This window comes from Trachurus trachurus, assembly GCF_905171665.1.
Source record: "Trachurus trachurus genome assembly, chromosome: 17".
In the NCBI taxonomy this organism is placed as follows: domain Eukaryota; kingdom Metazoa; phylum Chordata; class Actinopteri; order Carangiformes; family Carangidae; genus Trachurus; species Trachurus trachurus.
The window spans coordinates 21,543,033-21,567,478 of record NC_139900.1 but is presented as its reverse complement, the minus strand read 5'-3'; the positions used below and the strand labels follow the sequence as shown (position 1 = coordinate 21,567,478).

Sequence of the window (24,446 nt, the reverse complement as noted above, 5' to 3'; positions counted from 1 at the left end):
TGTTTTTGATCAGAACCCGGCGTGTCCAGTCATGTTGTTTGGGCCGATCTGGCCCAGTGAGAACTCCGGGGCCTGTTACAGTCTATGGCCGGAGCACACATTTACAAAAAGTATAATCTGTGCTGACTAAATTTATAAATGAATGTGCGCTCCGGATGCAGCTCTTTCCTTCTATTCTTATTCTTTTAAACAGTAAGAATAGAAGGATTTGGTGGGATTTTACATCGTTGCTGAGCATAAGATTTGTTCTAAATTAAATAAAAGCCTGTCCCATGTAGAAGTCTCAAACATAAGCCGGGTCACTTCAGCAGTTAAAGCTAACTGAAGCCCAGGCTTCCATTTGTCAAATGTCAGGTGTGTCTTCAGAGAGGAGTTAGACCCCTGTAAACTTTGTGTTCTTGACTTAATTTAAACCCAGTAAACCAAACTTAAAATGTTGAAATATATTTAAAAATGTATTATTATTATTATTATTATTATTATTATTATTATTATAATCGTTTACAGAAGCATTTAGGTGTATACTTTCTCAAGTTTCAGTACAGTGAGAAAGACAAACAAGACACTGTATTACCTGTCTGTTGCGTATATAGCTGAAGTCGGGCGGTGCCATGCCTAACCCCACACACACACACGCCAGCTCCGACACCTTGCTGCTCAGCATGGTGTTGGTGGAAGCTGGTGGAGGAGGAGTTAATGCAGCCGAGTCGCTGTGTGGCACGTTTATCTTTGCCGCTGGAGAGAGAGAGACAGATGAACATGAGGGTCGGCTGCTCCTCACACACTGAGGACTGTGAACCTAGTTGTGGTGATCTTAGCCAGTCACTAACTCACCTAGTTTTTTAGATGATCGTCTCCTGTTCTGCTGCTGACCTCCGGGTCCCGCGTTAGCAGCGTCCTGGAGGGACGGACTTCCCGATCCACCCCCGTCGATCTTCAGCATCTCCTTCAGTACCAGGGTTCCCTTCTACAGCAGCAACCAGAGAACAAACTAATGTGACTGTGTTGTAATGACAAGGGATATAAAGAACCTTCAGAAAGAAAATGATTGTACACATGTGCTTTTTTTAGGATTTAGATTTTTGGAACCATCTTACATCATACATGCACAAAAAGAAACAAAAAAAACGTAGACAGACGTATAGAAATATGGCTGGACCAGTCACTGCCTCGGATACTCACCATGGCAAAGGACTGTGGAGACAGCGGGCCATCTGACTGGCTGCTGGGTGCTGTTGGGGGGGCAGGAGGAGGAGGGGTCTGCTGGCTTCCCTTAGAGATCTTTAGACTGGCAATCAGATCCTCGAATTCAGTCGAAGCCTAAATGAGAGAGACAACACAGCAGAATGACGGCGGAGCTGTGATTTTAGCTCATAACGCAATGGTTCCCAACCTTTTTTGGCTTATGATCCCATTTTGACATCACACATTTCTGGCGACCCCCACGATCACGTGACTGCACATGGTCACGGCTGTTAATCAAGATGCACAAGCTCAGATATTTTTATATGCTGCATTTTATTTGAACTCGATTTATATTCGACAAAGTGGAAGTATCGAATATAGTTGTTGTGTATGTAGTTGTTTAAGGTTGCGTTGCGATTGTGTGGTGTTTTGTAATCAAAATATTAATCATCAGAAATGTTTTTATCAATTAGGCCTACTAGACATTTCAGTCATAATGGTTTAAAACATCTGACTGGACGAGACCTTAGAGCTTTAAACAGCTCATAGAGACCAACAAGGTGGTAACAGAAGAACAGACCTGGGATAAGACATTATGAGTGTGTGTGTGTGTGTGTGTGTGTGTGTGTGTGTGTGTGTGTGTGTGTGTGTGTGTGTGTGTGTGTGTGTGTGTGTGTGTGTGTGTGTGTGTGTGTGTGTACCTTATTGGCTGAGTTCTGTGGTGGGAAAATAGAGTCAAGGTCTTCATTTTTCTTCAACAGTCTGATGCCACCAACTGGGACCTGAAAAGCACAGACACATACACATAACTGTTAGCACAGACATCTGATATCATGCATAATCAGGGGGAAGCTGTACCTCTACACTGTCTGGTCTCGGAAAGTATGGACAACTACAGTATGGTGTGTGTGTACTCACAGCTTTGTTGGAGGGTGTGTGCTGGTTCTTCCCCAGTTGAGTGTGTCCTTCCTGTTGTTGGCAAAGACAAGCTTATGATTTTTCAGATATTGACTTCAATTACAGTTACCCTGCTCCCTCTCACTAACTCTGGATTGGTTAATGTCACAGCTCCTGGCTGCTTCTCCTGGTTAATCCTCCTTCACTCTCTGTCTGTTGGCCTGACACCCAATATTTTCTCCTAAATCTGCCCTGTGTTGATGTACTGTACCCTGACATCCATTTAAAGGTCAATAATTAGTCTGTTGAACACATAATTATGTGAACTGTGCTGCATAAAGTTTTCTTTGAGAATAAAAAAAAACACACTCACAATATTCTGCCAGTGGGCCGGAGGTTTGTTAGGAGGGCCTGAGTTTAGCAGAGACTCCCACACATTAGTGTACTCCTCTTTAACCTGGATGGAGATGTGGAGATTACAAGAAAAAAGTGAATGGCTTTCATAATAATAATTATTTTATTTATAGAGCACTTTCCATCAAAGTGCTGTACAGTTACAGAACATTTAAAAACATACACAGCAATAAAACACACAATTCAAACAAGAATGAAAGAAAAGGCAAAACACCTATAGGACTCATACGTGAAGTGGGTCTTAAGCTTGGCTTTAAAGAGCTCAACTTCATTCACAATTTGAGAGTAGTGTATAACAGTCACTTTAGGCATGTAGTTGGTCACAAGAGGAAATGAGAACAGCCCATAAGAGTGAGAATACAGGAGACAGTGCACCGACCTTGCCCTGTTGTCTCTGGATGGGACCCTTAGAGGGGGAGTTCCTGTTGCCCTGCTGGGAGCCTGCCTTTATTACACCTTGTTTATTGTTGTGCTATAAAAAGGGGATAATAGAATGTGAAAGGTTAGGAAACATTTTATGGATCCATGAGTCATTTAAGATGTTATTTTATCATTTTTAAAGGATCTATCACCTGGTATTTATATCCGTTTCAGATGTTGAAGGGGTTTCTTATTTTTGAGAAATAATATGCAACATTCACCTCTTGTAGAAGCTAAAATATATTTTTGCCTGCCATTTTGGGTTTTACCTTATTGCGTTGATGGCGTCATTGCGTTGACACAACGAGAGGGTGTGGTTATTTTCTTTACTTATTGTGTGTGGTGTTAGTTCAATAACTCCGACGACAACTGTACGTTTTCATGACTTTACTCCAACTCGTGCACGACAACAACAAAGACTGACACCGCACTTCCTGACTCAGAACATACCAAACATTTGCGCATGCGCAGAGGGAAAAGTAGCACATAACATGTGGTGGCGGGAGTTTTGAACACAAAGAGAGAGAGAGAACTAGAAGCTCATATATCTTTTGTTGACCGTCAATTCACCGTCATTTCACTTTACCATCTCACCATTATCATCATTATTATTTATTGAAAGGGCACGTATTATTTCCCCTTTTTGCTATAACTGCTTGTTGGCTCTTTTTGATTTTTGTTACAATAAACACTTTAAACTGATCGTGGACCCTTGGAGTTTTTGGATGCGTCACAAAAGAGCTTTAAGTTCCTCAGCGGCTGAAGTTTGTTGAAAGACAGCCGCAACACCTCTATTTAGAAAACATTTCAGCTATTATCAGTGACAGAGAAGATTGCGGTATACATAATAACCTGAAAAAAATTGATTTTCAGGTGATGGATCCTTTAACAATAAAAAAAACAGTGAGTGCGTTCCCTTTCCTCTTACCTGCGTGGGTATAAACGGTGACCGGGGAGAGTGGTTGAGGCCGGCCAGCTGTCGCTGTGAGTTGAAGTTGGCGCCGGCGACAGGCTGAGGTTTGACGATGGCAGTGAGCTTGTGGGAGGTGTGGTCCACCCGGGAGCCATGGGAGAGATTGATGAGGGCGGAGGGAGGAAGGCGGTAACCACGAGGCGATGTGCACCTGAGGAGACAGGACAAGAAATCAGTCTAGTGGAAATGTGTGTGACTCTTGAGCAGCTCCGTGTTCTTATCTATTCATGCAGCAGGTGTGATTAGTGTTGCTACCTGATGTTGAGACCACCGGCAAACTCCTCATCAAACAGCGCCTCATACAGAACCTCAGCCTCACGGTCCGCTGAGAGCACAAACACAAAAACACAACAATATTAACTCTGAGGAAAGAAAAGAATATGGTTTTGATAAAGGAAAAAAAAAACTGAGAATCATAAATGTAGATTTTCTCCTTTAAATGATTCACACTTCCTGTGAAAATCACTGAAGCTTTGGTAAATGTTTTAACTGTATAAACAAATATGAGAAAAACATAATATGAATGTCCTCACCTCCTTTGATGCCGATAATAGTTCCTCTGAGCCCCAGTGGGACGGTGAAGCCCTCCCTGATGTTGACCACTCTGTCAAACAGCCGATAATCTGCATCTGGGTCAGGAACCACACCCTGCTGCTGCTCCAACGGCTACACACAGCAAGTGTCATATTAGGATATAATAAAATATTATAAATCTCTGAGAGAGTGAGTGGCCCGTCTTAAAGGGATAGTTCAACATTTTGGCAAATTGGCCCATTGCCATAATCCCTATAGTTTTAGGAGTAGCTTCGTTACCTTTAATTGTTGGTGCAAGCTATTTTTAGAACGGCAGAACAGAGCCACGAGCTGCTAGGTAAATTCATTCAAAAACGCTGGTGCGAGTTCCCGTTGGGGGCAGTTTTTCGGTAAGCAGTCTCTGCATTTGCCTCGAAAACAACTTTGTCTCGTAACGTTTCGTTATTATCTCATAGCGTGGTGAATGTGCAGGTCACAACTTGTCCACCAGAGCGTTTTGGAGTTGTTGGAGTGTGTATTTGATGAGTTTGATGAGGGAAACCAAGAAATCCCATTAGCCTCCGTAGCGTAGCTCTGAGCAGCTCGTGGTTCTGCTCCGCCATTCTAAAAATAGCTTACACCGACAAATAAAGGTAACAAACCTACTCCTAAAACTATAGGGATTATGGCAATGGGCCAATTTGCCAAAATGTTGAACTATCCCTTTAACTGAGGCTGAAACACCAAGCAATATTAAGCAATTTCATTTGTATAATTGCTCTATGTAAATCAATAGTTGCATGATAAGCATCTGTTTATTCAAAGGAGAACAAATGTACTCACTCTGAAGAGCAGATGAGGCTTCACTGTCACACGGACTTTCTTGGTGCTCTTCTTCACCTGAGTGATTCCAGGAAACATTGAGCAAAGGTTAGTAAATGAGGAGCAGTGAGTACAGTAGGTGGTGTAAAGAGACAGAATCTCTCACCTTGGTTTTCTCCACTGCCTCCTCGATCCTCTCCACGATGGCCGGGTCCAGCACCTGTAGGTCACATGACGCCCTGCTGATGGAGCTGACTGGGTGGCTCTTCAACCAGGAGGTGATTTCGCCAACTTTCTCTGCCCTGTGGGAGGTCAGTTCATGTCAGAGGTCACTGATCAACACTCCTGCAACTCAACTAATCCAGAACATACAATCCTCTCAAATTATGTATTGTGTATGCTTATTACTTGCTTCAAGTCAACACTATTCCTCAGAACTGACTAACTCTTTCCACATAAATCAAACTGTAAAATTCCACTGTCATTATCTAGAGGACATGTAATCACTGACCAAATGTGTGTGATAGGGATGCACATTTTGAATTTTTTTTATGACCAATAACCGACACTTAACCGATTATTAACCATTAACCGATAAGATTAAAACGCTCACGGGGGCGATCGCCAATGGTTTTCTTTTCTTTTTTTTGCTGTTATAAAATACACACACACACATGCGCTGCAACAGCTGATCAGCGCCAGATCCACTGCGCTCTGTCTCAGATGGGAGTTAGATCTTCCAATGTTGAACTGTTTTTATACAAAGTGCAGCCAAACACCAGGCTGACGAGAGAGGAACAGCAGAGGCTCCTCCGACAGCTGCAGGTGAACCGGCTGGAGGTTGCAACAACGTCCTTTTTTTTTAGCAGCTGCAGTGTTACAGATGATGCACATTTAGGCTACATTTATTTTCTGACCTTCCCTCACAACGACTGTGGTGCATAACTGGCACATACTGTCAATCATCCTGTGTAACTTTTTGCTGCACAATATGACTGAAGGCACGTGGAAGTCTGCACGTGTCAACACGCTCCCATGAGTTGACGACATAAGGAGCTAATAAATAAATAAATAACTGATAGTAATATAATTTGTCAAAGTTAGGGTTGCAAAGGGGTGGACAATTTCCAGTAAATTTCCAGAAACTTTCCATGAGAATTTATGGGAATTATTGGGAATTTATGGGAATTAACTGGAAATTGGGGGTAAATTAAACAAACTGTATCATATCCAAACATAAATGTATATATTTTGTTTTACATTTATTTGTGAGTAGAACTTTATCAAGTTTTAATTCTTGTATGAACAATCAATTCTTTTACTGAACAACAAAAACATGAATGTTGAGTAAAATATTACCCCCCCCCCCCTACAATATATTTTCCCCAACTATATTAAAGTTCCCTGTTAAAGCAGAAGTAAGCGATATTTTTGTGTTAATAGTTATATCTTCCGACGGGAATCACTTAGAGTGTTTGGACCGAAACACGGGTCTCTCAGTCACTCTGCTCGGCTCTGAGCCGAGGAGAAAACTTTTCTTGTATCCTACAAGTTTTATCCAATGAGGAGAGAGAACGGCATGAAGGGCTGTGTGTGCAGCCCAGGGATGCGCGTGAATGTGGTGACGTAGGGACGAGGACCAATAGATCCATGACGAGGGCGGGGGCTGCTAACTCCATCGGCTGACAAGAAGTTATGGTGCGTTCAACCCGTAACTCGTGTTTTTCTGACATGTGAAGTCGTACCAGTTCGATCTGGTACAAGTTCACGGGTCGGAAAAACACGAGTGGCCGTTATAGTGCACTTTCACAGGCAACAGGTCGGAGAAACGCGAGTTACGAGTTGCCTGGAACGCTACAAAGTCGTAAGTCGTGACTTGAAGTCGTAACTTACGGTTTCAAAAGCCTGCCTGGAACGCAGCATTAGCCAAAACGACCGGATCGCTTACTTCTGCTTTAAAGGCCAACCTTCAATTTTGTAAATTTCGGATTTATTCCTGTTTATTCCCATGGAAAGTTTCCAACTTCGAAAATTCCTGGAATTTTGCAACCCTAGTCAAAGTTCTTGTCATCGGTCAACAGTTAACCATGTACATCCAGTGTGTGAATATGTATGTATGTGTGTATTTTACCCATTTTGGTCCTCTCCAGGCCAGATGTCATCCTCATAGAAAACATCATCATGACTGTTTCTGGACACTGTGTTGAACACCTCAGAAAATCTATAAACACATTTAAAAAAAAAATAAAAAATCACTTAAAAAAATTCAGACACTCCACCATTTAAAATGTGTGAATAAGCTTTTTACAGTGGCATGTTGCTTCAGAATTCTAGAATACAAGCAGACTGTCAGTGTTGCTACAAAGAGACAGAGACAGAACAGAACACTCTTTTTCTTTCTTTCTATTTATTCATTCTTCTACCTGTCCAGGTATTCAGCGAGCAGCTCCTCCACAGCAGCCGAGTAGAGCCACTCCTTCTCGGTTCTCTTTGTGTAGCCAGGAACCTCCTCGTTCTTCTTGTTAAACTTGAGGTTCAAGCCGACGTTGGCTCTCTGCTCCCCACAGGGACTGGACACAGTGAACAAGGGAAAACAAAACACATACACTTTAGGGAGTGGAATCAAATGTCTTTAACACTGGAACAAAATAAAATCCAAATGAATACACCTTTAAGATGGTCTACTCTAGAATAAATTAACACTGACTTCTTTTTGGAGCCTCTGCCGATGAAGATGCTTCCTGAGAAGCGGGAGACGAGGTAACTGGTGATGCCGAGACGAGACGCCAGAACATATCCAGGACTGTACTTCACACAGTATTTCTGTACAACACAAACACAAACACACACGTTCATGAAGCATAAATGCATGAGGAAGGAAAGTACTCTCAATTCAAAGCCTATAACTGTGTATGTGTTTCTTACATGCTGATTCTGGATTAAGGGCTCCAGCTGCGGCTCATGCGGCACGTTGAAGACCACACGAACTCTGCCATCTTTGATGACATCACTCGAGTCCTGCACCTATTCAGTCAGGGACAAAAGAAACGGTGACTAAGGAGGACAAGGAAACTAATGAGTCCCCTTGGGGTAAGCCTTAGGGAGGGTGACCATGGGTATCATCAAGTCTGGTAGAAAAGCCGACAAACATTCTGAAACTTTCCGAGTTATTTCCTGAGACGATGCGAGGCAGAGAGGAACGTAGTCGCCAAAATGTAGTGTGGCCTAATAAATAAGCACCGCTAACGACTGAAAAAATAAAATAAAATAAAAAGTTTTCCCCTCCGAGGAAGCCGGGGCATACATTTATGAGTCATTCAATTTTTATTAAAGTAATCTGTTACCTCAGTAAGACCAGGTTAGGTTACTTAGTTTACTAATTACTCGCAATGCCCATGCCTTATACTGTACATACAATACATGAAACGTTATGAAAGCCAGTAGACTTTTTAAAAAATGTCCTTATAAGGAGACACTGGTTCCAAGCCCATGTGTGTAAATGAAACTTCAACTTAGTTAACTTTAACTCTAGTAAACATGAACTTCTGTCATTCCCTACAACCAGCATTGTGAGACAAGAGTGGGTCAGTGATGGGGTCATTTTTTTCTATAATGATGTGATAAGGATAACACGTACCTCTCCCATGGCGCCGTAGTACGGGTTCCCCACCATGAAGACAGTGGTCGCTTGAGGGAAGAGCTCGTCTAAGCTCTTAAAACAGGTCAGAGACGAGTAAAAGGCCTTGATGTCCTGAGAAGATGAAGGAGGACACAGAGTTAGTGAGAGTCAATGATGCCAAAACATATCTCATGGATTTATATAGCTACAGCCAAGTGTTTCAGCTTCAAATAAAGCTTTGTAAGTTTCACTGTGTGTTTCTGTGAGTTCCCAAGGAGATTTAAATCAATGCAACTGGACTTGGTTATTTGTCTAGGAAGACGTTTCACCTCTCATCCAAGAGGCTTCATCAGTTCATGTACGCATCTGACCAGTCCCAGCCTGGTCAGATGCGTACATGAACTGATGAAGCCTTGAGATAACTATGACCTGGACAAATGAGAATATTCACAGGCGTTTCTGTGAGTTTTATCTGTATTTTCACTCATATGCTAAATATATGTACCTTAACCACAGTCTGGAAGGCGAAAGGCAGGACTTGTTTGGACCACTGTTTCTCCAGTTCCACCACTCCATTGGCTTTGGGGACATACTTCCTTCCTGTCAGCAACTGGCCGTACAAAACCACATCTGTCTCGTTCACAGTGATGCCTTTCCTCTTCAAGAAACTGAAAAAATGAAAACAATTAGCATGCGCAAATTTCAGGAAAGAACAAGAGAGCAAACTCTACTGGCTAAAACGGATGTAAATACTCTGATGACAATCTGGTTTAAAATAGCTGTATATTCTCTAAAAGTTTTTATCTGTGCCGTTTTGTGTGCCTTACTATTCAGTGAGTCCCTGGACGTCCTTCACCCAGTCCTTCTGCTCTTTGTCAGACAGGCAGGTGACTTTGGTGGGAGGGGGAGTGGAGGGTCGGTCATACACTCTCTGGATGCTGGGAGGTTCCTCCAGACAAAACCTGCAGAACAGGGTGAATGATTGATTCATCCTTCACATAAATACAAACTCTGTGCATCCACGCAACTGGTCCCATTCACAAACTGTACATGGGTGGACTCTAATTTTGGCGCCCCACTGTGGCATTATGTCAAAAAACACTGTAGCTAAAGCATAACCTGACTCTTCAAAGTAAGTACAGGGTTATTCGCCACGATTCCAATTAAACAACACAATTTTGATTTCAGTTCTGACTGACTGCTGAAACGCTTCCATTACAGGGTGTCAGTCTAAAAGTCTCAAAGCTGCATCACAATGGAACAACATTTCACCTGCAATTCATGTGAAAGTAAAATACATATATTTTCGGACATCTTTAACATGTTCACGGTTACATCATCGGACGCTTGAGCTGCAGCGCTGATTCTTACTTTGTGTCTCCATCTGACACTGCAATGATCCGAGCTTCCTCTAGGTGGGGCCAGTTCACAAACACTGATTTGCCCAGTACCTGTGCAGCGACGTTATCACACAGCTGGGGATGCAGAGTGAAAAGATGGAGAATGTAGATGAAAAGGCACAGATTCACAACATAAGTAAGTTCAAAATAAAATGGCAGAGAGACAGATATACAGAGAGTAAGTCGAGCGCAAAACAAACATAATTTTATAAGTTTGCATACATATGTCAGTAACTAACTAGTAAGGAGCATAGGAGAAGGAGCAAGAAAAAAAAAAAAAAAAAAAACTCACCGTCTCTCCCTCTTGGTTGTAAAGAATCTCGAGCATCATGTTCTCCCCTCTGCTGCTCTGCTGGAAAATGACTACCCCAGCCTTCTTTTTATAGAACTGAAGACAGATAGCGAGACCAGGTATGAAAGAGAGGAGGAAAAAGGAGAGAAGAACGAGGGGGTGTTAGTTTTTGGGTCATTTAAAAAATATATCAGAAAGACAGAGAGAAGAAAAACATTCCTGTGGGACAGTAGGGCTTTTCACACTTATAGTTGAATCAGTTAATGGGCTTGAAAAACGTCACTCAGGTTCAGTGTCTTTCATAGAGTAAATTTCAAGCATCAGTACAAAATACATGTGTCTGAGGTGGCAGCAACAAAGTAAACACTGGGTTGTGCACTAGTGTCTGTTGAGCCTTGAAGCTCAAACGTGCACAATATCTCAATCAGCTCCTGAGCCGACAAAGAACACCTCCTCTAAATGGGTCTAGGGAGGTGTTTTAGTCCAGACCGGCTCTGTTCAATCATGTGCAAAACAGTGCAGGTGTGATACACCGTTATACGTTTGACAAATGTTCAGTGTTGGTTAGATTGTCTGAAATGAGATTGTAGTTTCTGTGATTTAAAGTTCATGAGAAAAAGCCAGTTTGTGTGGGGCTGAGCTTTTAAATGTCATCGGCCATGCAACACAGAGACAGTGCACAAACACCTACCTTGTGCCTGATGTGCTGTAGAGTGGGGAAGCCACAGAAGTACAGAGCTGAGCGGTCGATGTGCCTGCTGACATGGTCCAGAGGCACCTGCCAGGCGTCCATGGGGATGTGAGCTTTCCTGGGTCAACCAAACACAACACAAGGCGATTAAAACTAGACAAGTGAATGCAACAGCAATGATAAAAAAAAATATATACACGTATATATATACAAGTTTGTTCAAAGTTTAAAGGGGTAGTTCAACATTTTGGCAAATTGGCCCATTGCCAAATACACAATCCAACAACTCCAAAACGCTCTCGTGGACAAGTTGTGACCTGCACATTCACCACACTATGAGATAATAACGGAACGTTACGAGAGTTTGTTTGTTTTTTGTTGTTTTCTAGGTAAATTCATGCAAAACCGCTGATGCACGTTCCTGTCTGGGGCAGTTTTTCGACAAGCAAAGTGAAAAGTCACTATAACGGCCACTCGTAACTTCCGACCCGTGAACTCGTACCAGATCGAACTGGTACCACTTCACGGTCGGAAAAATACGAGTTTCCTTGAACGCACCATAACAGTGCTCGTCGCTACGTCACCACATTCACGGCGTTCCTTGGCTGCACACACAGCCCTGCATGCCGTTCTCTCTCCTCATTGGATAAAAACTGTAGGATACGATAAATGTTTTCTCTTCGGCTCAGAGCAGAGCAGAGGGACTGAGAGACCCGTGTTTCGGTCCAAACACTCTATGTAAGTGATTGCTGTCGGAAGATATAACTATTTAAGACTTATATTAACACAAATATATCACTCACTTCTGCTTTAATTTTAATGCAGGATATTTACAGGGCTTCACGCTAGTGTTCATGGGAAATGGAGTCTTCCTTCAGGCAAAACACTACCGCTTTGGTACACAGGCGCCGCCAAACTCAACCAAAACTGAAAGTTCTTTAGTACTGCTTTAAATTAAATAAACTAGAGCAACAAGTTATTTTAAATTGTAGCCTATTTTATATTGTTTTCATAGGCCTATTTCACTGATCGAAATTATAGAATACGAGTGTGTGTTTTATTGAGCGTATGTGTGTGCGTATGAAAATAGTGGGTTTTTTTAGGTGCTGTGGCTACAAGCAAATCTCATATTGTCTCTGTACAAAGACAACAAAGATTTGCGTTTGGGCAACACTGAAATATAACAGGCGAAACATCGAAATTGATTTATTCATGGCCACATTAAGTGAAATTATTAACTTTACCGATTATCCATCTGTCCTGCTGTGAGTGGACAACTTCTTTCAGTGGTGACTGACTGTATAAAAAATAAGATATAGGCTATAGTCTAATATATAATGAGCTCCTGTCTCCTGACGCTCAGCTCAACGGGTGAGGAGGCGGAGACAACTCTCAGTGGAGACGCTCAGAGAGAAAGTAAACAGCAGCGGATCAGCTGATCTCTCCCTCCGTACAAACGCTCCGTTCTGATCCAGCTCCTGGACTTTCAAAGTAAAGCTGATGCCAGCTGTAAATGAGTTAAATAGTGAAACAGCGGTGCTTTTATTGCCAGTTTTATGATTAAACTCTGAACATAACCTGGTCGGGACCACAGGTTATGGGCTAAGCATAAGTTACCATGGTGATCTAGCCGGGTTAAAAGAGAGCCACCTTTGTAGTACAGGAGAGCCTGACTGGCTTCGCAGTACACCTCTGATTCTCTTGTGTTTATTTGTTTGACTTCCTGCCCGGCTTGATGCGGTCGCTCGCGGCTCGGGCACAAAATAGACCAGACGCCAAAACGATCCCTGCAGGGCGCGAGCCGGCCGCGGAGGTGCACGCCGCGGTGCAGCTGATGTGGTTCGCGGCGCTTCCTCGCCCGGTGTGTACCCGGCGTGAGCGCTGGTATTTAAAAATCAGATGGCAGAGTGCGAATAGCGCCGTTTGGTTGCTTGGGCAGCTTGGGTGCTTCAGGTGGAGCGCTCCAACAGTTTTATCAGACCAACAGGTCCGCTTTGTCCCGTTTTTCAGGGGGGGCGGGGTCCCGTGCAGGCGGGGCGGGCCGCCCCGCCAATAGAACGGTAGGGGAAACACTGCTGTGTGTGTTTTTCTACCTGGTGTGGCAGTGGATGATGTCGGGGAACAGCTGAGGCAGGCTGGACGTGAAGGTGAAGTCCAAGTCAGCATCATACGAGTAGACTGCACACTCTGTGTGGCAGTTCCTGGCTTTCTCGGCTTTAGTCAGGTTGTAGTTGCAGGGCTCCATGGCTGCTAGTAAGCACCTCTGTTCAATAAACACATCACATGACATATGGTTACACTCAGTACGTTTACATGACGGTTGAAAAAAAACAAATCATTGCCTTGATCCGACTTTAACTGGACAACGGAGTGCACGCAAACGCGTTAGTCCGACTAATACCGGCCTTCTCCAAATCCGACTAAGACACCCAAACAATGCGACTGGAAATCGATTTTCTTCTGCATGTAATCGGAGTTATACTGTGCGCATGCTTCACAACAGTAAAGATGACACAAAGCGTAGCACAGAAACTGGCCCAAACCTGGCAAAGAAAATTTTAAAAAAGCAGCATCAGCGCTGACTGAGTGCATTTCACACAGTGCAACCAGCAAGAAAATGTGTTTTATAAAAATAAAAAAAAAGGAAGCTTGTGGACCGACACAACCCGAGTCATTTGTATAGACAATAGCCTATTTTCGGCTCGGACCGGTGCCTCCGTTGAGGAACTGAAGTTGAAAACTTTAACTTATTTATTTCCATTTTTTTTAATCGGGGACAGAAAAGCTGAACGGAAAGTGGTCCGTATTAACCCGCTGAAACTACGTCTTACCACCTATGTTGAGGAAGAGGACACCGCCAGTTATTCGATTTTCCCTGTTGCATGTCAACTGGGACAAAGAGAGAACTCAGACGAGACGCTCAAATCTTTAGCTGTACATGTGAATGTACTGTTTGTGGGTTTCAAGACATCTGCAGCATTTGGCGTGTGTGTGTGTGTGTGTGTGTGTGTTTACCTCATCTATGAAGGGAATGAGCACCACGGCCTCCCACTCCTGCTGCTTCCCATTGAGGTCTGTCTTAAAGTCCTGGGGGTAGTTCTCAATAATTGGAGAACTCTCACTGGTCATCAGGTGCTGAAACAATAAAATGAATACATCATTGTTTATTCATGTCTGAGTTAATCAGTTTACAATAATATGCTATGTTAACATTATTTTCCAAATGTAGACAAATTTGTGGTGCAAAGATTCATCCAAATTCTGTGTGTGTGTGTGTATATATATTACCCTGTAAGACTCGGGCAGCAGCTCCATACTGGCAGCAGGCAGGACAGCTAAAAGCTGCTGGAAGGGCATGAAGGGCTTTCCAAGGTCAAACGTCAGTTTTAAGCCAGATATATTTCTGATGTCAGACAGGAAGGGAGCGTAGTGGAACGGGTAGTACCTAGAGAAACACGCACATCATTTAAAGATGGATGGAGGCAAAGACTCTCGACTCGACTCACTCTACTCGCTCCGACTTTCACTATAATTGGACTGTGTGCACAGAAAGGTGTGAAACTCTCCTATGTGAAGCTTCCAGTAAGAAATGATCAGGCTTTACTAGAGCAGAGAGTGAGTGACATGTGTGAGAGTAGTTCTTACCAGCTCCAGGACTGGACACCATGGTAATAGTAGTGGAGAATCCACTGGATTCCTTCCACGTAACACTTGGCCTGCTTGGCTAGAAACTCACTGTAAATGGAGAATTAAAAAGGAGATTTTAAGGAAATAATCATGTGCTGGTAAGTTTACTTAAATGAAGACCTGGGGTGTTAAATAAAACTATCAAACACCTATAGTTTTGGGGGTACGTTCGTTGCCTTTAATTGTCGGTGCAAGCTATTTTTAGAACGGTGGAGCAGAGCCGTGAGCTATGCTACGGAGGCTAATGGGATTTCTTGGTTTCCCTCATCAAACTCAACAAATATACAATCCAACAACTCCAAAACGTAAAAAAAAATAAGAGTAATAGCGGAATGTTATGAGACAGTTTTCAAGGCAAATTCATGCAAAACTGCTGATGCGCGTTCCTGTTCGAGGCAGTTTTTCAGCAAGCAATCTCTGCTTTTGCCCAGAAAACAACTCTGTCTTGTAACCTTCCGTTATTATCTCATAGCGTGGTGAATGTGCAGGTCACAACTTGTCCACCAGAGCGTTTTGGAGTTGTTGGATTGTGTATTTGATGAGTTTGATGAGGGAAACCAAGAAATTCCATCAGCCTCCGTAGCGTAGCTCTGAGCAGCTCACGGCTCTGCGCCGCCATTCTAAAAATAGCTTGCACCAACAATTAAAGGTAAAGAACCTACTCCTAAAACTATAGGGATTATGGCAATGGGCCAAATTGCCAAAATGTTGAACTATCCCTTTAACAATTAACCTTTACTTTGGTGATCAGCTCTGCATCACAAGTCATTTGTAGGTGTTCTGTGAATGGTGTGTGTTTGCATATATACACTCACTCAGAAACCACGTCCACACCCATCTTGGTCATGTAGTATGTGCGCTTGTATTGTCTGAACTCTGTTTCAAATATATCGTCCTCTTCCTCATCCTCCGCCACTGTTAGCTTTTCTTTTCCAATCACTTCATCTGAGGAGCTCAGACCTGCTAGACAGAGAGAAGAATCCTACACACACACACACACACACACACACACACACACACACACACACACACACACACACACACACACACACACACACACACACACACACACACACACACACACACACACACACACACACACACACACACACACACACACACACACACACACACACACACACACACACACACACACACACACACACACACACACACACACACACACACAAGAGCAAAGTTATAAATTACAGGGGAAACACACACATGAGAACAGTGGATCATTGTTATCACCGGGTCTCTACCTCCATCTTGTTGCTTTCTTTGCTGGCAGCCTCCTGCTCTGCTGCAAGTCCAGCCGCTTCATTCAGATACTTGTTACCGACTTTACTCTCGAACCACTTCAAGTCCACAAACACCTCGCTAAAGTGCTCCCTGTCAAACTGCAGGCAGGCAGAAGGGGGGGGGGGGAGAGAGGGGTGCAGTCATGTAATAACTCATTAACTAAACCACTTAAATACAATGCAAATGTTATCATTAGCAACTGTTCCTAAAATAGGTGCAGTAGGCAATAGTAACTGTAACTGCATGCTGTACAGAGTTACACAAACAAAAGAAATAAAAAATTACAACAACAAATGCACTTTCTGACAAAACATGTTTAAGCATTTTTGAAAGATATCATCATTGATTATATTACATATCAGTTATATATAATAGATCATTTACACAGAGCTTCACACTGGGATCTCACCTCAGCAAGCTTCTCCAGGTATTTCTCAAAGTTTCTGAGGTTTAGATGACCGTTCTCGTTCAGATAACCTGCATGAAGAAACAGTTTTCATGTAAAGAATAGCTTGCACCGACAATTAAAGGTAACGAACCTACTCCTAAAACTATAGGGATAATGGCAATGGGCCAATTTAACCCTTACCTTAGCCCATGGGTGGATCCTGTGTTATCTACTTAAAGACCCCCTCCCATGAAAATCGTGTTTTTCGTGCTTTTCACATGTTCCTGTAGCATTTTTCTTGTGTTAGAGGACATATCAGCAGAAAAGGAAGGAGGGGGACTTTAAAGAACACATGAAAGCAACTGTCCTAATTGACCTGACGAAGAGCGCACTGCTCGTTTTTAATGTAGTCCTCCAATAAAATCTTTGTACACTTTGGGAGCATCTACAGTGTGGCGAGTCCTCTTCTTCTTTTAGTTGTTCAAGTCCCTGGACTCAGCACCTGGTTACACACTTTTGTTCAATGGGCCAATTTGCCAAAAATGTTGAACTATCCCTTTAAAACAGGTAGAATAATACTGTGTGTGTGTGTCTCACCTCCCACGCTGGGTAATACACTGATGTAGGTCTTGTATAGCAAAGGCAAAGCATCGTGGCTGATGTGAAGATTAGGAAGGTGAGGGATGAAATCATTTCCAACGAGGAAGCCCATCAGAATCCAGTCGTCTATTACCCGCTCCAAGTCATAATCAGAACCAAGATGATTCTGAAAAAAAAAAAAACACTCAGAAACATCACAATGCAGCAGAGTGGGACTGCCATAAGACATCGGGGATTTTACATGATCATACTAATGGTGATGTGCATTTCACTTATGTGTCTGTGTCTCACCTTGAGATTTGAAAACTCATAGTCAATGTACTCTCTCATCAGAGACAAGTGAAGTAAGTGAAAAGTCGTCTCCTCTGGAGCTGTTATCCTGGGTGAGAGGGAAAAAGCAGGTTTCAGAAAAATAAGATGTAGAATAGTGTAGAAGACAAAAGATGTGCAACAAGAAAAAAACAAACAAACTTAAAGAAAAGAACTATAAAAATACAGGAAAGAGAGAAGAGAACCTTTTCTGGTTCTTCTTTCCTCCAAAGCGGACCTCTTCTCTGAGCAGGGAGAAGTTTGGCTCGTGGCTGGTTAAACCCAACATTATCTACAACACACACAGAGAGCAAAGATGGAGTGAGTGAGCATCTTTTAGACGTCCACAGAGGATTTCAGCAGTAGTGCATGCACCCGTGTAATTCTAAACCACAGGAACGCAAACCCTACCAGGTCAGCATCCAGGCCGTACAGGCAGTGTCGGGTGTTGGGGTTGTGACCCGGCTTTGAGTTCTCTGAGCGAATAAACTCCATGATCTTGTGTTCACCTTCCCCCGGCGTCTAGAAGAGAAGCACACACACATACACACACTTGATGAAGCAGATGCTGCCTTAAAAATTCTTTGGCTTTTTAACCCAGTCCAGGAGTTAAACACTTTCATGTTCTTGTTGTTGTCCATTCATTTTTTTCTTTTGCTTTTATTTGGTGTGTTTTTATGGTCCGTTACATTACTCATAAACAGACAGGTGCATTGAAAGGCAAGGGGGGCCTATTGGATTTACACGCTGCAAACACTGGCACCTGAGGGACTTAATGACGAATTCTCTCAGTGCTTCTCTTTGAAGTTATTTCATATTGTCCTTGGATTACTATACAACTGTTACCACTCCCGTCATTGTCAACAAACCGTTTACTTGATGAAGGTCTAGTACTGAAACGTCATCAATAAATACATTCCTTTTGCAAAAAAAAAAAAATGTTGAACTATCCCTTTAAATGTGCTCCATAAATAAAAATGGATCAGATTGGATAGGATTACTGAAAGGTGACAGGGAGCGCAGTGGTGCTACCACGCTGCCACTGAACCTACAGCGTCCACTCTCAACGAATCAGCTGTTCACACACACACACACACCTCGTGACCAGACAGGTAGACTCTGACGTTCTGCCATAGCTTGTCAGTGGAGAGCTTGTTGTGGACGAAGTATTTGAGCTGCTCCTGAAGCCTCGCCATGAAGTCAGTGCCTGAGGGGAAACAGACATGGCATTCAAACAGCTGCTGCTAACAAGTCTACATCTGATAAGTCAGCATTGTATAAAACACAATCAGGCTCAAAAACCAACATGATTTCACTAATAGTCATAGTTGCATGTAGAAAAATGCACCTCGACCCAAACGGCCTAAATCTCAACAGCAATACCTGTGCCTAAATAGATCAACACAGTTATTTGAAGCTGCTTTCACTCTGGCACAGCAGATAAACAGGAGACACCGTGCTCATTCAGTCTCTGGTGTGTCTCCCTATTCGGTTAGTTTTGGCTGCAGTCAGAGCTTTCAGTCGAACCCTGGTCTCGACTACACACTGGGAACAGAGTCAGGAATCAGTCTCTCAGTAACTCGAGATGAGGATAAGTGCAGATACCAAAAACCTGATCCAACATCAGCATTCTGTGTTTTCCTGAATAATTTTAATTCTGTGTATTTCACTGTTTTAAAAGTGGAATCACTTTAATGCGGTGTCACGATACAGGTTTGGACTGTGTGGTCCCTACGCTTCTGGACATTTTAACTGAGGAGCTGCAAGGAAAGACAAGGAAGAACATCAGAACAGTAACTCCAACTTTCCTCGGGGGAACTAGAATATGAAAACTGCATTAGTCACGTTCAGCAGATTTCCCTGCCATTTTGTTGTTGTAACATGAAGGGCAGTGCAGGTTAATGGGTTACAAACCCCTTTCAATTCTCAGTCATTGGTGTCTCTAGGTTTATTCTGTAATTCACCTTTATCACTTTTAGAGGTTTGGCAAAGTTTCCAAATTCACAAAAATAAACAGACTGTAAATTACCCGTCATATTTATTTATCAAATTCCATGTGTGATGTTACTCTAGTGCAGTGGTTCTCAAAGTGGGGTACGGGGACCCCCAGGGGTCCTTGAAAGGGTTCAACTTTTTTGTGAAATTTTACCACTTTTATCTAGAGATTCTTTTTTCCAGAAATATTACCTTTTTTTCCTGAAATTTCAGAATTGTTTCCCCAAAATTTGCCCTAATTTGAACATACAGACTAAGAAATTAACATTATTATACAACAAGTAGTTCCAACCAAGCAATCTGATTGGTCAACAATACATTTAGAACGTGCTCAAATCAGCATGACAGCACGCCTGACTCATCACTAAACATATTACTCTGCCATGTCATGTTGTTTTATCCATCTCCATGGTAACCATCCATGGATTCTTATTTTTATTATTTTAGAAACGTTATGTTACTCGTGAAAATAAATCACAAACTAAATCAACCCGTAGAGTGTTCCTGTCAGCTGCCAAACTCAAATTTTAAGTTTTAAGTTTTAACCGAGAGGCTGTTCCCTTCCGTATGTGTACAGTCAGAGAGACACTAGTTGTAACCGCAGTGAAAATAAAATATGGCCTGGAGCCACTGTTCCCTCTAAGGTGTTTTACTGCGCAATTGCGCACTGCTCCCCACCTCTTTGCGCAGAAGACAAAAGAAGTTGCGCACTCGAATATCCCCGACTAGTTTACGGTTTATTTCTCCCTAATGTGCGCTTCGAATTGTGAAATTTATGACCTCTGTGGGCGTTTATCACTGTAATGAGTGACAGATGACAGGGTGCTGTCAGCCAGTCATCATTAAAGAAGCATGCCCACGAGGCGCTGTCCAGCCAATACGCAGCGGTTGTTTAGCTTGACAGCCAATCAATGTGTTATGACGCCGCTGTTGTGGCGTTTTTGTTATTGCATAGCAATTCAGCCATGGCTAAACGGGAGGGTTGTGAGACTGCCGGAAAGGTAAAGAAAAAACACGCATCGTTGAAAGTGGAGTGGCTGTCACAGTCTGTGGTCACAGTACAAATACGGACGAGGGAACACCGGTGAAAGTCGGCGAGATTTTTTTCTTTTTCAACCGAGACTGGAGTCGTTTGCAATACGTGCAGTGACGCAAAAGTAAAAGGCGAGTTTTCAGAATGGGAAAGTGTGGAGTGGACAATGTTTCCAGCGGCGTCATGTCAAGAACAAATATTTGTGAATTTCTTGTGTTCGTTTCGAAATTTTGTCCAATAGGGGTCTTTGATGTAAAAAAGATGTAAAAAAGATGTAGAAAAGATCTAGAACCACTGCTCCAGTGTAAAGCCTGTGGCAGCAAACCCACCAGGAGTGATGCAGTTGGAATCGAAGCGAGCCTCTGTGGGAAGGACCTCTCCTTTATCCAGGGCTTTTTTAATCTTGTCTTCTGCTTCTTTGGCAGACCTGCACACACACACAAAAAAAAAAACACAGACTCCAGCGGGTCACTCTCACAGGTCAATTTTTGAAGATAAATAGTCAAGAGTCAGTCAGTTTTGATCTCATTCTCCTGTTAGACGGCCGATACAGAACAAAAGGTTTACGACTGTGGCTCCGGACAGAGCTGTACTCTGGATCAGATAAGTTAAAAAGAAAGGGCGACATTATTTTCACTTGGAGGTTTGACATCACAGTGCAGGCATGCTCAGAAAATTCCACTTCTTTATTTGGTAACCTCCTGAAAAGCTGCTCCAACAACCTAAATTTAACAATCGTGTTCAATCAATCAATGCGTTCACGGTCGAGAGGAGCAGCGTTTCTGGGTGAAAGGGCAGACAAATCATCATCATCAGATTATTAATAATGTTTTGCACCTATTTTTTTTTTTTTACCCTTTTTAACAAAACCAGACAGACACATTAACATCGTCACAACATGTCCTGTGATTATATTTATGTGCAGCAACTCCCCCTCTATTTAAAATGGAAGGAGTGCCTGAGTTTCACACTGCTGTTTCATCTTGCAGGTTTGGAAGGTTTGAGTCACAGAACCGGGGTCAGACGACCCGAGCTGACCCCTCAGCCCTGCACCCAAACAGAGGACAGGATCTGACGCCCTGTCTCTCTACCTGAATCTCCGTCCTCTCTGCTGGTTCATCTTGGCCCTGGGCGCCACACCATCCACAGCCATGAAGAAGACCTGGCGAGGCTTGATGATCCTGAACAGCACCTCAAGGTAATGGAAGATGTCAGCAAAAATCTTTTCCTCGGAGATGCGAAAGTGGACATCCTCGTCGTTCGGGTGGGAGCACTGATGGATGATCCCGTTCATGTCTAGATAGAGATTGTCAAATTCTGGAATCTAAAGTGCGAGGGAAACAAAACACAAATAGTTATGGTTAATATATTGTGAAATATAAGTGATTTAACTTAATAGTCCTGACTTTTTGAAATGTTTCAAACAAACATTTCCTGTGAGGAGGTCAATGGCTTTTTTGTAGTTTGTGTGTCTTTGGGTCATTCTGCCATTCACATGCTAACCTTTGGACACCGATAATGAAAAAGTCAGCTTGTCTTTATCAGTCACCAAAAGCTTTCTAGCAGGCTCCCCTGGCCTGGTGCAGACAAAGAGCCCAAGATCTTTCTCTGGTAAAACTGGAAGCTCTGTTGGCATTTACGTTTTGTAACAGTGAGTGAAACATTTAGTGTGTCTGTGCACCCGTCACCATGGTGTGATCTTAGATGTCAGAAGTGGGCATACAACATCTTCTATAATCACTGTGATCCAGTATATTGACTTTTTGTCTCTTTTATTGTCTTAATCGCACACACGCCTCTGCTGTCTTACGCAACGACAGTGACACTGACTGAACCACGTCCAGCTGATGAAACCGCTGCTCCGCCGCTGAAACACTATCTCCCACCACTACAGAGGGAACTAGGTCACTAAAGTCCATCCGAGCAGCCTTTTAACTAACGTAACGAGAGGTTCACTTCAAATGTCGCCCACGGTCTGATGTCAACAACAGTAGCCTATATTTCACCCAACTGAACTTACTTCACCCAACATTGCAATTGCATGCAACATTGCACGGTGGCAGTGAACTAGCCGGGCAACAATAACTAGCTGCAGCCTCTATTCATCTGTGGGTGTAGAGTTAGTTAGCCTGCTGGCTGTCAGAGAAATGGTTATTGTTATTGTCGGTCAGAATGTTCTTCACCGACAAAGACCGAACTCGTTTGGTCAATAATATTATCTACTTTAACCCGCTGGACGTTAAAATGCGAGCCCACAGACGACTAAAACGGCAAGCTAGTAAGTGTCGGAATTCGGTAAATAGGAGAGGTTTTTGTTGAGTAGAAATAAATAAAGCAGTGAAAACGGGTTTGTAATGAGACAGCTGTCCTGTGGTAGGGTCAATAACACCGGTACGCTACGTGGAATCAGAGTCCCACGGCCCTCTCTCTGTGTTTAGCTCGCCGATAGCCAACGGCTAGCGGATGCTAACGCTGCGGCTATCGGTAACAGCGGATCGGGAAGCTAACGACGTTCATATCTGCTTTCTTACCTGATGTTCCTTGACAACTTCACTGAGACAAGGATACCGCTCTGAAATCCATCGGTAAAATTTCGGGACCCCCATCTTCACCACAGGAAATTAACAACAACTGTTGGATCGAACCGGTGTGTGGTCAAAACTGAGCACAGATGTTATTTAGCAAAAAACAAAACAAAACACAGCCAAGGTTTCACAAGTTGCGTTCAGTGGAGTCCGGTTTTGTTTCCATCGGCCGCTAACTAGCTCGTTGTCCGTGGTCCGTCCGCTAAAACGTTCCGCCGCTACAATGGAAACAAGAGTTCCTTTGTTTTGATGGTCTCCTCTTCTTCCCCTCCGCAGTGGTCGCTGTGGTACACGTTCCCGCCAGAAAATAAAAATTAGAAGAAAATAAATAAATAAAACAATGTGACATTTTTATAAGTCATGATCATGGCTTTTACTTATTACATTAGGCTACAGTTGTAACATTGGATATTTTTGATATTGGTGACATTTATCATTTGGAAATTGTCTTATTTTGATATAGTATGTTAGTAAGTTTTTACTCTTAAAATATTGTAATCTGTAAATATGGTAAAAAATGTAAAAAATAAAATAAAATAAAATAAAATCTGAATAAACAATTAAGAATATTGTCTTAATATAAACCATGTGATATATTTTTTTATTCATAGGTCATGATAATGACTTATTACATTAGGCTACTGTTGAAATGTTGAACATTTTTGATATTGGTGACCATTATAATTTGGAAATTGAGGAATTTTGTGCCTCATTTTGACTTAGTACTATGTTAGAAAAGTCTAAGTTTGAAGACATTCAATGACTTCATTCAATTTTTTGATCTTGATTGTAATCTGTAAATATTGTAGAAAAAAAGTGAATTATGTAAACACACACAAGCAAATTCAGGTGTGCCTAAAACACGCACGATCTGATATCACCAAGTAAACAACAGCACAGGACTAACCCTAACCCTAAACCTAACCGGTTGGTTATAACAGCGCTCCTGGGCTGTTAATTACTTGGTGATATCAGATCATGCCCTAAAACACAGCTTTAAGCACAGAATAGCCTACCTCAGAAGCAGCCATTTCAAATGATCTGGCATTATCACATTTACTTTTTCTTCTGTTAAATGTTTCCCAAAATCTCTTTGTGTTTGTATAATTTTCATTTTGCAGACAATTGAGTCTCCAGGTTCTAGGCCTACTGAGTGGCCAACTGCTAATTCTTTGTTTGCCATATTTATCACAGGCCAAATGACAGTGTGAAATTTCCTGAGGTAACAGAGCCAGAACAGATGCCTCTAGCAGAAACAGGTTTCACACGAACTGCAACAGCCCCAGTGTAAACATGATATTTTGTGGCTCTCTGGTATTTT

The 24,446-nt window shown here is 42.6% G+C and overlaps 1 protein-coding gene across 1 annotated transcript in view; it reads right to left on the bottom strand.

Annotated features, from left to right (window-relative positions):
• xrn1 (5'-3' exoribonuclease 1) overlaps window positions 1-23,312 on the bottom strand; it is a 29,285-nt gene extending 5,973 nt beyond the window's left edge. The window contains exons 1-37 of the mRNA XM_083991179.1: window positions 23,072-23,312; window positions 21,632-21,864; window positions 20,870-20,967; window positions 18,610-18,719; window positions 17,924-18,034; window positions 17,719-17,804; window positions 17,495-17,582; window positions 17,201-17,369; window positions 16,625-16,692; window positions 16,176-16,313; window positions 15,729-15,895; window positions 14,872-14,961; window positions 14,515-14,671; window positions 14,242-14,361; window positions 13,320-13,489; window positions 11,227-11,344; window positions 10,536-10,631; window positions 10,215-10,318; window positions 9,671-9,805; window positions 9,349-9,511; window positions 8,862-8,975; window positions 8,150-8,248; window positions 7,932-8,047; window positions 7,648-7,794; window positions 7,356-7,445; window positions 5,391-5,526; window positions 5,246-5,302; window positions 4,423-4,555; window positions 4,145-4,214; window positions 3,845-4,040; window positions 2,876-2,968; window positions 2,456-2,539; window positions 2,104-2,154; window positions 1,887-1,967; window positions 1,183-1,320; window positions 835-967; window positions 575-735 (exon numbers count right to left, since the gene is read on the bottom strand). Coding sequence (XP_083847305.1) covers window positions 575-735; window positions 835-967; window positions 1,183-1,320; window positions 1,887-1,967; window positions 2,104-2,154; window positions 2,456-2,539; window positions 2,876-2,968; window positions 3,845-4,040; window positions 4,145-4,214; window positions 4,423-4,555; window positions 5,246-5,302; window positions 5,391-5,526; window positions 7,356-7,445; window positions 7,648-7,794; window positions 7,932-8,047; window positions 8,150-8,248; window positions 8,862-8,975; window positions 9,349-9,511; window positions 9,671-9,805; window positions 10,215-10,318; window positions 10,536-10,631; window positions 11,227-11,344; window positions 13,320-13,489; window positions 14,242-14,361; window positions 14,515-14,671; window positions 14,872-14,961; window positions 15,729-15,895; window positions 16,176-16,313; window positions 16,625-16,692; window positions 17,201-17,369; window positions 17,495-17,582; window positions 17,719-17,804; window positions 17,924-18,034; window positions 18,610-18,719; window positions 20,870-20,967; window positions 21,632-21,864; window positions 23,072-23,146 — 4,395 coding nt within the window. The 5' untranslated portion in view covers window positions 23,147-23,312. The remainder of the gene's footprint in view (window positions 1-574; window positions 736-834; window positions 968-1,182; window positions 1,321-1,886; window positions 1,968-2,103; window positions 2,155-2,455; window positions 2,540-2,875; window positions 2,969-3,844; window positions 4,041-4,144; window positions 4,215-4,422; window positions 4,556-5,245; window positions 5,303-5,390; window positions 5,527-7,355; window positions 7,446-7,647; window positions 7,795-7,931; window positions 8,048-8,149; window positions 8,249-8,861; window positions 8,976-9,348; window positions 9,512-9,670; window positions 9,806-10,214; window positions 10,319-10,535; window positions 10,632-11,226; window positions 11,345-13,319; window positions 13,490-14,241; window positions 14,362-14,514; window positions 14,672-14,871; window positions 14,962-15,728; window positions 15,896-16,175; window positions 16,314-16,624; window positions 16,693-17,200; window positions 17,370-17,494; window positions 17,583-17,718; window positions 17,805-17,923; window positions 18,035-18,609; window positions 18,720-20,869; window positions 20,968-21,631; window positions 21,865-23,071) is intronic.
• Window positions 23,313-24,446: the final 1,134 nt, after the last annotated feature.